Below are 13,054 nucleotides of genomic sequence, written 5' to 3' on the forward strand. Positions count from 1 at the left end.
AAAACCTCTCCTGCTGGTTTTTGATTTGTGACTCACTCATGCCAACAAGAAGAGGACCCCTGGTAGTTAGTGGGGATGATTTCTCACAGAGAGCCATTCACTCTGACGTCTCAAACTGTAACAGAGCACAAACCATGATGGATTTTGCATGCATGATGATGGGTTTAGATGCATGTGTTTGCAAGAGGCTATGTGTTCACTTGGCTATATCTCATGAGACTGGTATAGGAGTGTGTCTGCTGATGAATCCTGTGCTTGTCTATTCAAACTATTATTTTGGGGAAAGGTTTGGATCCCTTCCCTGCAGAAAAGACCAGTAGAATCACCGAATCACGAGCACACGATACTGCTGTGCTAATGTTATGTCAGGCTCCATAGAGATGCCTGAGGATCACCTCAACCCCCACAACTGTATGACCCATCTTGAGAGTCCTTATTTGCTATATGTAGCCTGACATGATCACTGTCCTCACCAAGCTTCTTAACTAGCTTCACTACATAAATATCCTTCGTTAACCAACTTTTATGCTCTTAATAATTTAAGTTTTTAATTGGATTCCATGGTTTCACAGAGAACATCCATGGCACCTTTCAAAAGTGCAAAAGGTTCTTAATAGTTGAAAAGGGTTCTATAAATTATTATAATATTCTTCACACTCAAAAAAATTTATTTTAAGAACCATTCGTTGAAATGTTCATTTGTGGCACAAAATGGTTATTCTATGGTGTCACTGTGAAACCTTTTGGAAAATGTACTTTTAAGAGTATATGCTGATTGACCAATGTCACCAGCCACTGTTTGCTGGTGAAAATTATTCTGTTGGTTCACAACCACCATACCTGGATAAACCATGCCTAAGCTGGTCTTTTCATCTGGGCAAACAGCTGCTTTATTTGCTGTTGATGCACAGAACACTGTCTACCTTTGTCTGGGTGTATGCCAAATTTTTAGTATATTTTGACCAATGTGTCTTTCCAAAAAAACTGGAGGACAAAAATCTCAGGAAAGCGTGGAAGAACTTATTGTTAATATCTATCCCTCACAGCCTCACATCAAATATTAATCTATGCCGGTTAAGGTATGTCCAGTGTGTGATTTTTGCCTATGTTTTACCATATTTATTTGTTCTCTTAGTCTAGTTCTGTACTATCCCCCCAACACACACACACATCTCCATTTGCCCTTGCAGCAGGGAAGGTTCAACTCTCCCTCCCCCCAGAGAGCAGCTTTGCACTTGAGCTGACCGTTAAAAATGCTTTGCTGGGTTGCCATAGGAGGGCTCAGCACAAAGGCACTGGTCCTGACCCCCAAGCGGCTATTAGCAGAGCTCCTGCAGTCTCTGGGAGAGAAAGAGAGGCACCCACCTCGAGCTTAAAGATTCTCAGGAAGCTGTCAGTGCTGACACATTTCTCCCTCTGCACTGCTGCACATATATGCAAATCTCAGTGCCTCAAAAAAACAAAGCATCGGATCAGCCTCAATTTATTCCCCCCTTCTGTTTCTCTCTCCTCCTTTCTCTCATCCGCTTTCTTTTGCCACTGCTCTGCTAATGAAGAATTTTTTGCCCTGCCTCCCCCTCGCAGGAGAGAAGTGGAACGGAGAGCTCAGCAGTGTTTGAGTGTGGGGGAGCAGTCATGTACTCAAGTGTTTCTCATTAATGAATGATAATGGAGCCATCATATCTCACGTAAAGAGCTCTGTGACTAATTGTGCTACACTGTTTGCTCAGAGAATCTGCCTGATCTCTCTTCCGTAGACTTTAGTGAGTTAAGCCCAATTTATACTTCTGCGTCAAACCTACGCCGTAGGCTATTTGTAGTATGCTGCAGCCTGACGTGCACCTCTTCAAAAATCTAACAACGAGTCAATTCTATTCAGACCGCAAGCACTCCCTCCAAATGTACTTGAGTTTTGTGAGTGCTTGTGTGCACTTTAATATTTTTTAATGGCAAAATAAAAAACAAAGCAAAAAATGAGTGTCTTATCATTTATTATACTGCACAGCATTATACATCACCAGTTGTCCATGACTAACAACGTTGATCTGCCGTGGTACGAGTCCTTGTGGAGATTGAAAGAATACCATCTTCTCTTGTTCTGTTGTGGTCTCATTTTTATAGTTTTAAATAATGATTTAATTATTTGATATTTACTTGCTGCTGTCACAGCTATAATGTTTCGCTGACGTGCTGCTTTTTCTTCGGCTTTTGTGGTGGTACTGCAGGTTACATCAGCAAAATGCGCGTGGACATTGCAGACTAGCGGATTGCATGTGTACTGCACGTCAACGTGGACAGTGACGCACAAGTATAAATGAAAACTGACGTATAGTTGTGAGATTTTCTCATCTGGATGAAGTTTTGACTCGTGGTGTGTTACAGGATCATCCTAAATAGAGACAGCTTTAATAAAATATACAGTTGTATCTGTAGCTTGTTAAAAAAAAAAAAAAAGTCTGTGGGACTGTCATGTTTTTGAACATTGTTGGTCTTTGTTGGTAATACCAACAATTTGCATTTAGTTATAGGATTCTAAACTTTGTCGCTTCGCTGAACACACCAATCCATCGCCAGTGCCCGCTCTCACTAATGTCACCAGAAATCGCCAGCTTTCCATTGAAATGAATGTGATCGTGTCTCTTTTGTCTTTTTTAGATAGATAGACAGATAGATATGTTTCGTACATTATCTGGGTAGATTCTGCTTATAACCTCTAGAATGCTTTAGGGATCAGAGTGAGTATGGCTGTGATTGAGAATGAGTTTAGTCAGGGCTCCAGCAGTAGCCCTGAATCTTTGCTTAGCCCCAGGCTCTTGCGCTGACAGAGAGGGGAGGTGATTAATTGCCTCGGAGGGAACAGTTACAGGAATTATTAATGACTGCAGGATTCATCTGTTTTCTCTGTTTGGCCCATTAATATGGGCAACCCTGGTGGCTGGAAGATTTTTCTCTTGGTCTGGCGCTTCCTGGCAGCTCATAGGACTTTTCATCAGTTGTCTTCTTTGTCTTTCTTTTCATGTGTCTGGAAAATTCCCATCCTCAGCTGGCTGTTTCAGCACACTCCAAACTCTGTGTGGCAGGTGGAATTGATTAATGTCACAGCATATTAGGGAAAGTGCTGTAAACACAGTGTGTCCCTGTTTCAACAGACCAAGCACTGTGATTCTTCTGGTTACCTGTCCTGGTCTCTGTGTGTGGGTTTGCATCTAAAATGGAGAAAATGCAGTGAATTTTATGGAACGTGCTTCTCTCTGCTTTTACTCTCACACAGGCCTTAATGAATCTGTCACCACAGAAAGCTTTGCAGACGTTAAAATTATCATCTTTCACAATGTACGGCATGTTTCCCGATTCTTGAATGTTTGTTTGTTTATTTGTTTTTTTGGGGGGCTGGTAGATATTTTTGTATATTTTGATCATGGACAAACTAATTTTACTGTATTTTAGTACATTAAGCAGAAAGTTCTTAATGTCCACAGAATTCTGGCTGCCTTCATAAAATTCTATTTATTGCTCGCCTCTTGCATGTTCGTTTTGTATTTTGCTAGTTTGCTAATTTGGACAATGTTTTCTTTTCTTTCTTTTTTTTCTTCTTTTTGTCCAATGCTGCAGCAAGGGAAGTAGTTCAGTAAATTATATACAAGTAAACCAGCTGAGAGTCTCTCTTTCTTTCCAGGAGCCTTGAGTGCATTGAATTTACTGCACTGAGGGAGCTGTAAGTGTCTGTGAGCAGTCATGACATGCTCTAATCATTAAGGTACTTAGAGTTAGATTGGAAAAATGAGCTGGATTTCCCCAGACAGTGATGTGATTTTCCCTTGACTCTGCTCTGCGTTATCCATGATTGAGACCTTTAGAGTTTGACAGATCCTGAATTGAATAGTGATTTGTTTTCTTAGACTTTGACTTGGCACAGTATCACATGTAGAACACCAAAATCTAACCTGTCTATCTTTATTACATTATTACTTTTAGTCATTTATTCAATCTCAACTTAACTCAATAACATGGATGAAACCTCTAGAGCTAGATCACAGCACTCCAGCTGTCTGTTTATTACCCCTACTGAGTGCATGTGTTGATGTCCCTCCACCCACCCATCACTGCCCATGGCTACAAGACAAACAACCTTTTCATGAACAGATATGATTGAATACAACAAAAACTAGAGAATGTTTTCCCCTGCACTGTTCCTTTGGGGATCTCCAACAATGAAATCCATCTTGAACATTTTTAATACCATTGGATTTCTGACACTTGCAGTCTACTGTGGAAACCTAAGTGAAACACCATTAAATGTAATCAATGCTTTAATGAGATTAAAAAGACAGTTTACCATAAAATGAAAATTCTGCATTGTCTAGAAAATTATGGGCCATCCAGTAATTACAACCTTTTAAATACAATCAGCTAACTGATATTGCATGTTGTCTGGAGAAATTATAAAGCTGAGTTTCATCAACAGTAAAAGCTAGAATCATGTTTCCTTGTAATATTACATCTGGGAACAACAAAGGGCCAGAGACAGAGCCTTGTTGCACTCCATACTTAGCTTACATGATTATTAGGGTGTAACTATTTAAATTTCAGTCTTTTCTCTCACAAATCTATTCTATGATTTTAAATAAGAATTAAGGAAATAGTGCACAGGTAAAGACCACTTTTATGGTATTTTATATTAATTTTTCTTTTTAACTTTTATTAGTGACTGTTGAATTTCTTTTTTTGCGCAACATGAAGATGAGAAGATGAAATTTAATTTTCAGATCTGTTGTTTTACATTCCAGCGGAGTCATTACAATTTACATGCAAAAAAAAAGAAAAATCTATTCCATTTTTAAATCTCCAACAAACAGTGGAAATTCTTTTAATGAGACCAGTGGGGTTCTATGTGACAGTGTTTTTCCTAGACTATATATAGTCATGTAAGATGGGAAGATTGCATAAGTTCATTCCTTGATCTGAGTGTAGGCAGCTGGAGAAAAACCAGGTGTATTAGATGATGGAGTTCCAGCAATGCTCCGCACACACCACACCTATTATTGGGCTGGCTCCCTTGCTGCAGTATGGGTAATAAACTGCTTCAAAGCAGCCCCCAACCAGAGCAATCAATGGGAAATTATATTGCTAGATCGATGTCTGGTCTCTTAGAAGTTGCCTCACCAGCCAGTGCAGAATAATGGGACTCAGCCTCTCAAAGCAACCAACCAGAGGTGCATCTACTGTTGAAATGCGTTTGTGCTGTGACATGTCTGTAATTACATAGAGTATATAATGTATATATATCATTTAAAGTTTTTATAAAAAATTATCTTAGAAAAGCCTTGACTGATTTTAAATATGCTTTTATTGATCAGTTTATGTTTAAAAACCGTGTTATAAAATATAAAGAACTCTTTCTCTTTGTTGTTGATCTGATCTGTGCATTGTGAAAGCTTGCTTTGAAATAGCATTCAGATACATGTTCTGAAAGACTGTTTACAGGTTTTTGCTTTCCTAGAGTCAAACAAAAAGACAACAACTGATAAGCTGGCTGTAGTGTATGCCATGTTACGTGACTCAAATATTGGTCAGGTAACTGCTTTCATCAGTATGAGCTATTTGAAGTCAGACAGATTTTGCAGTAAGAGGTTGACAGATGCTACCGCTGTACATCTTGTGCTGAATGCTGCCAAATCATCTGAAAAAGCAGCCAGCTAAGATCAAGGGTGAAATTGAAAGTCTTTGCTTTCCCACAGAATAGAGATGCTGATGCCAGCCACATCAGCATCAAATCCTTTCCCATCGATTGAGTGGCTCCAGTTTCAGAAGTGAAGACTGCTCAGAGTCTTGTGCAGGCAGCTCTTAGCCACGGTAATACAGCATGAGGCTTCAGAAAATATCACCCCTGAAGAATCTGACCGAACAACTGACCCTAGCCCACAGATCATATTAGCTTGTCATATTAGCTTGAAATTTAGATTTCTTGTTCCTTTAAGTTCTTGCCCCAGTAAAAAAAAAAAATAATAATAATTAAACATCCATTTATTTCATACTAAATATGTGTTCCTGTAGGTCAAGTGGTAGAGCATTGTTAGCAAGTGCAAGGTTGGGGGGGTTCGAATCCCAGGGAACACATGTTAGGAGAAAATTGTTAGCCTGAATGCAATGTAAGTCGCTTTGGATAAAAGCATCTGCTAAATGCATAAATTAATTTTTTTTTAATTAATTTAATTTAATTTGATCTTTGAATAACAGCAGTCTTTAAATGCAGAATATTTAAAGTGTACCTAAAGTAAACTTTCGGTAGTTCCACTTTAGCACAGACTTAACTATATCTTTTAATTAAAGTGCATTAAGTACAAAATTAGTTGATCAGATATTTGTAGGGTATTTTTATTAAAGGGTTAGTTCGCCCAAAAATGAAAATTATGTCATTTAATAACTCACCCTTATGCAGTTCCAAACATGTAAGACTTCCTTTTATCCTCGAACACAGTTTAAGATATTTTAGTTTTAGTCCGAGAGCTCTGAGTCCCTCCATTGAAGCTGTGTGTACGGTCTACTGTCCATGTCCAGAAAGGTAAGAAAAACATCATCAAAGTAGTCCATGTGACATCAGAGGGTCCGTTGGAATTTTTTGAAGCATCGAAAATACATTTTGGTCCAAAAATAGCAAAAACGACGACTTTATTCAGCATTGTCTTCTCTTCCGTGTCTGTTGTGAGAGAGAGTTCAAATCAAAGCAGTCTGGATTTCCGGTTCGCAAACGAATCTTTCAGTTCACCAAATCGAACTGAATTGTTTTAAACGGTTCGCATCTCTAATACCCATTAATCCACAAATGACTTAAGCTGTTAACTTTTTTAATGTGGCTGACACTCCCTCTGAGTTCAAACAAACCAATATCCCGGAGTTATTCATGTACTCAAACAGTACATTGACTGAACTGCTGTGAAGAAAGAACTGAAGATGAACAACGAGCCGAACTAGATAACGAACAAAACATTTACTCGTTCATGAGTCAAGAACCGTTTCTGTCAGACGCGTCCGATTCGTGAATGGAGGAGCTGATGACACTGCGCATGTGTGATTCAGCGTGAAGCAGACCGACACACAGAGCATCTGAACTGAACTGATTCTTTTGGTGATTGATTCTGAACTGATTCTGTTCTAGTTTTATGAGCGTGGGTAATTCGAAGGCTTGAATCAAGGGCAATCATCGCAAATGATGCCATTACGTCGAGCGCAAAAGAACCGGTGAACCGTTTTCTTCAACTGGTTTATTAAATCGAACTGTCCGAAAGAACTACTGGTGATCCGAACACCGATGCAACCGGTTCTTCACTCGTGAACGAGTCAGTCTATTGTTCGTTATCTGGCTCGGCTCGGTGTTCATCTTCACAGCAGTTCAGTCAATGTACTGTTTGAGTGCATGCATTACTCCGGGATATTGGTTTGTTTGAACTCAGAGGGAGTGTCAGCCACATTAAAAAAAAAGTTAACATCTTAAGTCATTTGTGGATTAATGCGTATTAGAGATGCGAACAGTTTAAAACGAATCCGTTCAATTTGGTGAACTGAATGATTCTTTCACGAACCGGAAATCCAGACTGCTTTGATTTGAACTCTCTCTCACAACAGACACGGAAGAGAAGACAATGCTGAATAAAGTCTTCGTTTTTGCTATTTTTGGACCAAAATGTATTTTCGATGCTTGAAAAAATTCCAACTGACCCTCTGATGTCACATGGACTACTTTGATGATGTTTTTCTTACCTTTCTGGACATGGACAGTAGACCGTACACACAGCTTCAATGGAGGCACTGAGAGCTCTCGGACTAAATCTAAAATATCTTAAACTGTGTTCCGAGGATAAAAGGAGGTCTTACATATTTGGAACAGCATAAGGGTGAGTTATTAATGACATAATTTTCATTTTTGGGCGAACTAACCCTTTAAGTACACAAACATGAAAATATAATTTTTGTATATTTAGCATGAAATAAATGTATTTCAAATACATTTTAGTATATTTCGGATAAATAAGTATTTTTTACTGTAAAATTTAGAATAATTAAATGTTTAATGCAAGTTTTTGATGCAGGTACACTTTCACATAATTTGAGAATAAAATTGCTTCCTTCTCATCTCAGTTATTATATGTTAAAAGTTATTTATCGAAGCTCAACAAATATGACATACCTTTTATGAGTGAAACACTGTTGCAGCATCAGTAAAACATCTTTATTACATCTTTATTTTCTTACAAGATTTTGGAGAGAAAAGACATTTGGAAAGATTAAAAAAAATAAATTAAAAATAAAGATTAGACATGATGGAATTTTTTTATCTATTGACATCCATGCAGATGGTACTACCGTACATTGTACTTGAACTTTTTACTTTCTTCTCAGTAACAAATTACATCATTCTAGGAAGAAACGTATAGCTCTCAGAGCAGTTTTCTAAATGCTAGTTGGTTGTGAATCCGTACTCCCAGAGTTTCTTGCTCTTTTCATGCAACAGATGGGCTATTCTGTGAACGCATCATCTAGATTTAAACCTGTCCCTGAGTAATCATGTGTTAGTGTGACATTTACAGCACTGCAATCCCTCTATGTATGATGAGAAAGTGTGAAAAGGGTGTTGGAAGTGTGAATGTGTGTGTAAACAGATTCATAAATTCTCTCTTCCTGATCCTAGCCCTCACCTCAGCAGGGCAGCTTTTCGTTGTTTGACGGAGCTTTGAAAAGGTCACTGGGACTTGAATCATCATTAACCTCACCCCTCCCCATTCTCTCACACAGGGAAACTGGAGAGCCAGAGCCACCGAAGTGCCAAGAAGTGTTTAATGCAGCCAGCGTGACCTAAACAAAGCCACGGTGATCAAGAGACGAGAAACGAAGAGTAGCTTTGGAAGCCTCATGTTGCCTGTGTCATGCAGCAGCAGGAATCACCATGTCACATATGGGACTAATGGTGACATCAGTAGCACAGCAAATGCACAATCATTCCCTGATTAAATGTTATTGCTTTTTCTGCAATAAAAGGCTAAAGACTACTTGTGTAATGGTCCTTTAATACATTTCAGTTGGAAAGCATTTTAAAATATAATTTATTTGTTATAATTGTCTTTTGGGTTATTTTGCGTATAATAATGCTGTATAATTAAACAGCTTCCTTTTCATTTCAATTGGATTTCCAGTCCATAAAGTCGATGGTCTGAACCTAAACCGGTTGGCTGAGCATGGAATTTTCTGCTTACTAAAGAGGCAATTGTGCTGGAGAGCTCATATTGGAGCTGTTCTTGTTATTTGGGCCACAATGGCTGTCAAAGCCAGAGCCTCTCCGGTTTTGGGCCTGCTGCTCTCAAAGTGATTGAGTGGCCTCTTTGTGACACAAGCATCTCTGCACCAGAAAGAGCAAATGACTGGCTCCATTAACGGTAGATTGCACGATGGGAAAGGCATTAAAGTAGCCTGACGTGTATTGAGCATGCATTTTCCTCTTCTTTTGCAAAACGGGGCATGGGTCCTTCTACGCATTTCAACAAGGGTAAATACATCAACATGATAAATGATCAGCTAGCATCTGCAGTCTGTTGAATATATAGACTTTTCTGGGATTGCTTTTTTATTTGGGTTCATGTTGCGTGAATCTTTTTTGGTAAATCTCACAAATATGAATTAAAATAAGTCAATTCCCACCAATTCCTGCCATGTGAAAAAAGTTATCATTATCATTAATGTAATATAATGGTGAAAAATCTTATACATCCATCTTTCTTCCACAGAAAATCATGTAAGTAAAAGTATGGAGTGCCAAAAAGGTCTGTATTAGGCCCTTTGTTGTTGTTCTTGTACATGCACCCCTTTAAAATTATATTAAGAAACATACTGGTGTTTTTGCATGGTACTCCAAGGTACCAAAAAACAATTATATTACTATGAAAGATTGAAATGCAGATTTATTTATTATATTTTATAGGTCACTGTAGTCTACTAATGACTGAGAGAGGGAATGTACTTAATTGTCATGAAAATACTGTCACAACGTACAAATAGGAATAATTTTTACTAATGCAGTATATAATTTAAAACCAAAATGTTACCTTACTTTAAGATTTTGGTAAGAGCCACCCTTTTACAGCATGTCTGTCATTTTTCAATCATATTGTAATGTGCAATTAATAGTCCAAAATACAAATACTGTTTGAGTTTAAGATTAAACCTTTTAAAAACCCTCCCTTGCCTAAAGCTCATCTGAACCACCTATGGGGTACTGGGCACTCCTTTGTGCCAAATACAAAAGACATTTTCTGAGGAGTGCTGAAGAGCTTCCAAAATTCAATTTCATAGAGCCGTTGTCAGCAGTGGGCTTCGATGCACGGCCAATTCTTGAGATTTATAAATGAAAAAGGATTACCAATAAAATGAAAATATTATGAAGTATTGAAACAAATTTTCTGCATTTGTTTAAACAAACAGTATGAGCTATTAAAAGCATGATTCAAGTGTGAAGGTGCTAATTATCTTATGAAAAGCTTATGTTTTTGCATTTGAATTAGGGGGCATTTTAAAAGAGGCTTAGATTGCAGTAGGAATGTCAGCAGCTGGTCTTCCTGTTTTCAGTCAGCACTTTCCTTGTAGGCATTTCCTTTTCTTCCCACTATTTGACAGGCCTCACTCTGTTAACCCTGAATAAAAGAAGGTGCAAATGAGCATACCTGTAGCTACAGACACGACGCTGCCACCCAGGCACCCAGAAATAGAGTGAAAAATCTCTCCCCACGGCTGAGTTTATGATGAAACCTGGAGCTGCTTGTCTGTTATCAGCCATTTGGAAACTAGCATTGTTTAGAGGAGCTTTCCAGTGTTCACTGAGCCGTGGAAATAGTAAAAGGGTAATAGCCTAGCCGCACATCAACAAATAGCATTTTTACATTATTAAGAAAGTGTTAAAGATGCATGGAATGTAGATGTTTATTTGCTATATTTAACACTTAAACTGATATGCATGGGTTTGTCAGTCTACTGCACAGTAGCAAATTGAGTCAAATGAAGTGAGCAAAATGAAGTGCTAAGTACAGTATATGCCCTTAGTGTCTTTAAAAATGATTAACCCCTTTCAATAATGTCAAAAGCAATGCTGTCAGTCATCATGTTCCAACTGAAAGCAAAAAAAAATTACAGATAAATCACTTACCAGCAATGTTACTGTACTACCAAATGTGTTTGATAATTTAACTCTGTTGACTGTACATCCAAAATGTAAATGTGGACATAACTATTTCTCCCTCATATTAGTCTCAGCCTCAGATGCCACGCCCACAGACCATTGGTTAAATGTCTATTGCATATAGGACACAAAAGTGGAAACACTTCAGGAGTGTTGGGATTGGTTGAATTATACAGGATTTCCACGAGACGTGCGTGTCGTGTTCTTTAACATTCCTCCTGGAAACAAGATATTGCAGCACTAAAGCTGCCGTGTTTACAACTGCGATGACAAGAGTTTATCAGGATCAACTAAACGCTGGATTTTCTAAAGTATGTCAAATATTTAAAGTTCGTGGCATAGAATCTTTAAAATATGTCTGCGAGTTTTACACACCGGCCTGAAATTGTGGCAACATTTCCATGCCCCAAAACATGACGCTGAATTAAAGGAACTGTGATTGGTTGCTTGACATGTCAGTCAAATGGCCTCATTGGCTGGCCTTTGCCAATGAAAGCTGCCATTAATTCCAGACCTTGAGTCTGAAGGTCTGGCTTTGCGAGACTACCCTCATATCAGTTCAAATTTGTATCATTTTTCCCCCTTTCTGAAAAAGGATATGTAAGCAAAATGATAATGCTGTTCATTTCCTATGAAACATAAACATAACTAGCAACCCGATCCCACGGCAATTCATACATATTTTACAGAGTGGATAACTAGTATGTATTTGTATGTTTTTTGCTAAATCGTATGTCTTTTACGAGTAACCTAACCCTAACCCCTCCCCTAAACCTACCCGTCACTGGGGTCTATACAAATCATACAAAATTTAACGAGTGAGGTCATATGAATTCATATGAGTTAGCCACCTCATATGAACTAGTTGTGAGATAGCAATGTAGCAATAGAGTTTGCATAAATGTTTTAAGGTTTTTATGTTCAAAAGTCAGCCAGGAGAACTAGATTGTGAACAAAAACTGAAACCATATAAATAAGTAAATAAAAACATTTAATGCACTTATTTTTTCATCAAGTTGCTAAGGAAAAAAATCTTACTTTTTAAAATGATCCTCAACTATAGATATTAAAATTAAAATATGCAATAGTATCTCAATACTAAAATAACCTGATTTGATCGTTTATTATAATGGTAAAAAGCACTGCCTGATCAAATTTATTTTTTATCACCCATAATTAAGCAGACTAATTAATCTCTTAAAGTAACTCTAAAAGACACTCTGTTTTACAGTTATTAAAATGTAATCTTAGAATAAGTGATGACAGCTGGTAATAGTATCTATTTTTATCCATTAGATTGTTTCAACTCAGATAAACAGACCTAGACTGTTCATAATTGATTTATGGAATATGATGAAGAGTTACATGATTACAACTCTGAAGTATGTTTATGTCATTCATTCCAAGATTATATACACAATTGTGACTAAGGCACTGCTGATAATTAAATCACAAACAGAGAACAAATTATAAATGAACTGCAAAAAACATAAATGAAACCAAAATTAAACTATTTGGGAATGTTTCACACTGTTTTATTCATTTACTTCTAATTGAAATGTGTCTGAAATTGTACAAACAGTTTATCATTCCATATTAAAGACATATAAACGGTTGCCATGTAAAAACAGGATCTGGAGATTAGATGTTAATAAGCTGAGACAGAAAAGACACCAAGTTTCTGAATGCAATTCAAACGCTTTGGAATCTCATCGCACACAAACACGTGGGAAGCTTCAGAAAGAATGTCTGGCAGCGTTGGAATGGAACGTCGATCCAGCTTCCGCATCTTATCACGCACCGCGTGCGCAGGGTTCAATCCATGCGGATCAT

General features: G+C 37.8%; 1 protein-coding gene across 6 annotated transcripts in view; it reads left to right on the forward strand.

Annotated features, from left to right (window-relative positions):
- The window catches only part of LOC127961217 (activating signal cointegrator 1), a 96,604-nt gene extending 87,560 nt beyond the window's left edge, over positions 1-9,044 (forward strand). For all 6 annotated transcript variants that reach the window (XR_008154399.1, XR_008154400.1, XM_052560239.1 and 3 more), the window contains one exon: positions 8,791-9,044. Coding sequence is in view for 4 of the 6 variants with exons in the window: in XM_052560239.1 (XP_052416199.1) it covers positions 8,791-8,849 (59 nt within the window). In the remaining 2 variants the exon portion in view is untranslated. The remainder of the gene's footprint in view (positions 1-8,790) is intronic.
- The last annotated feature ends 4,010 nt before the right edge of the window (positions 9,045-13,054 follow it).

Source organism: Carassius gibelio, chromosome B7, assembly GCF_023724105.1.
Source record: "Carassius gibelio isolate Cgi1373 ecotype wild population from Czech Republic chromosome B7, carGib1.2-hapl.c, whole genome shotgun sequence".
NCBI lineage: Eukaryota > Metazoa > Chordata > Actinopteri > Cypriniformes > Cyprinidae > Carassius > Carassius gibelio.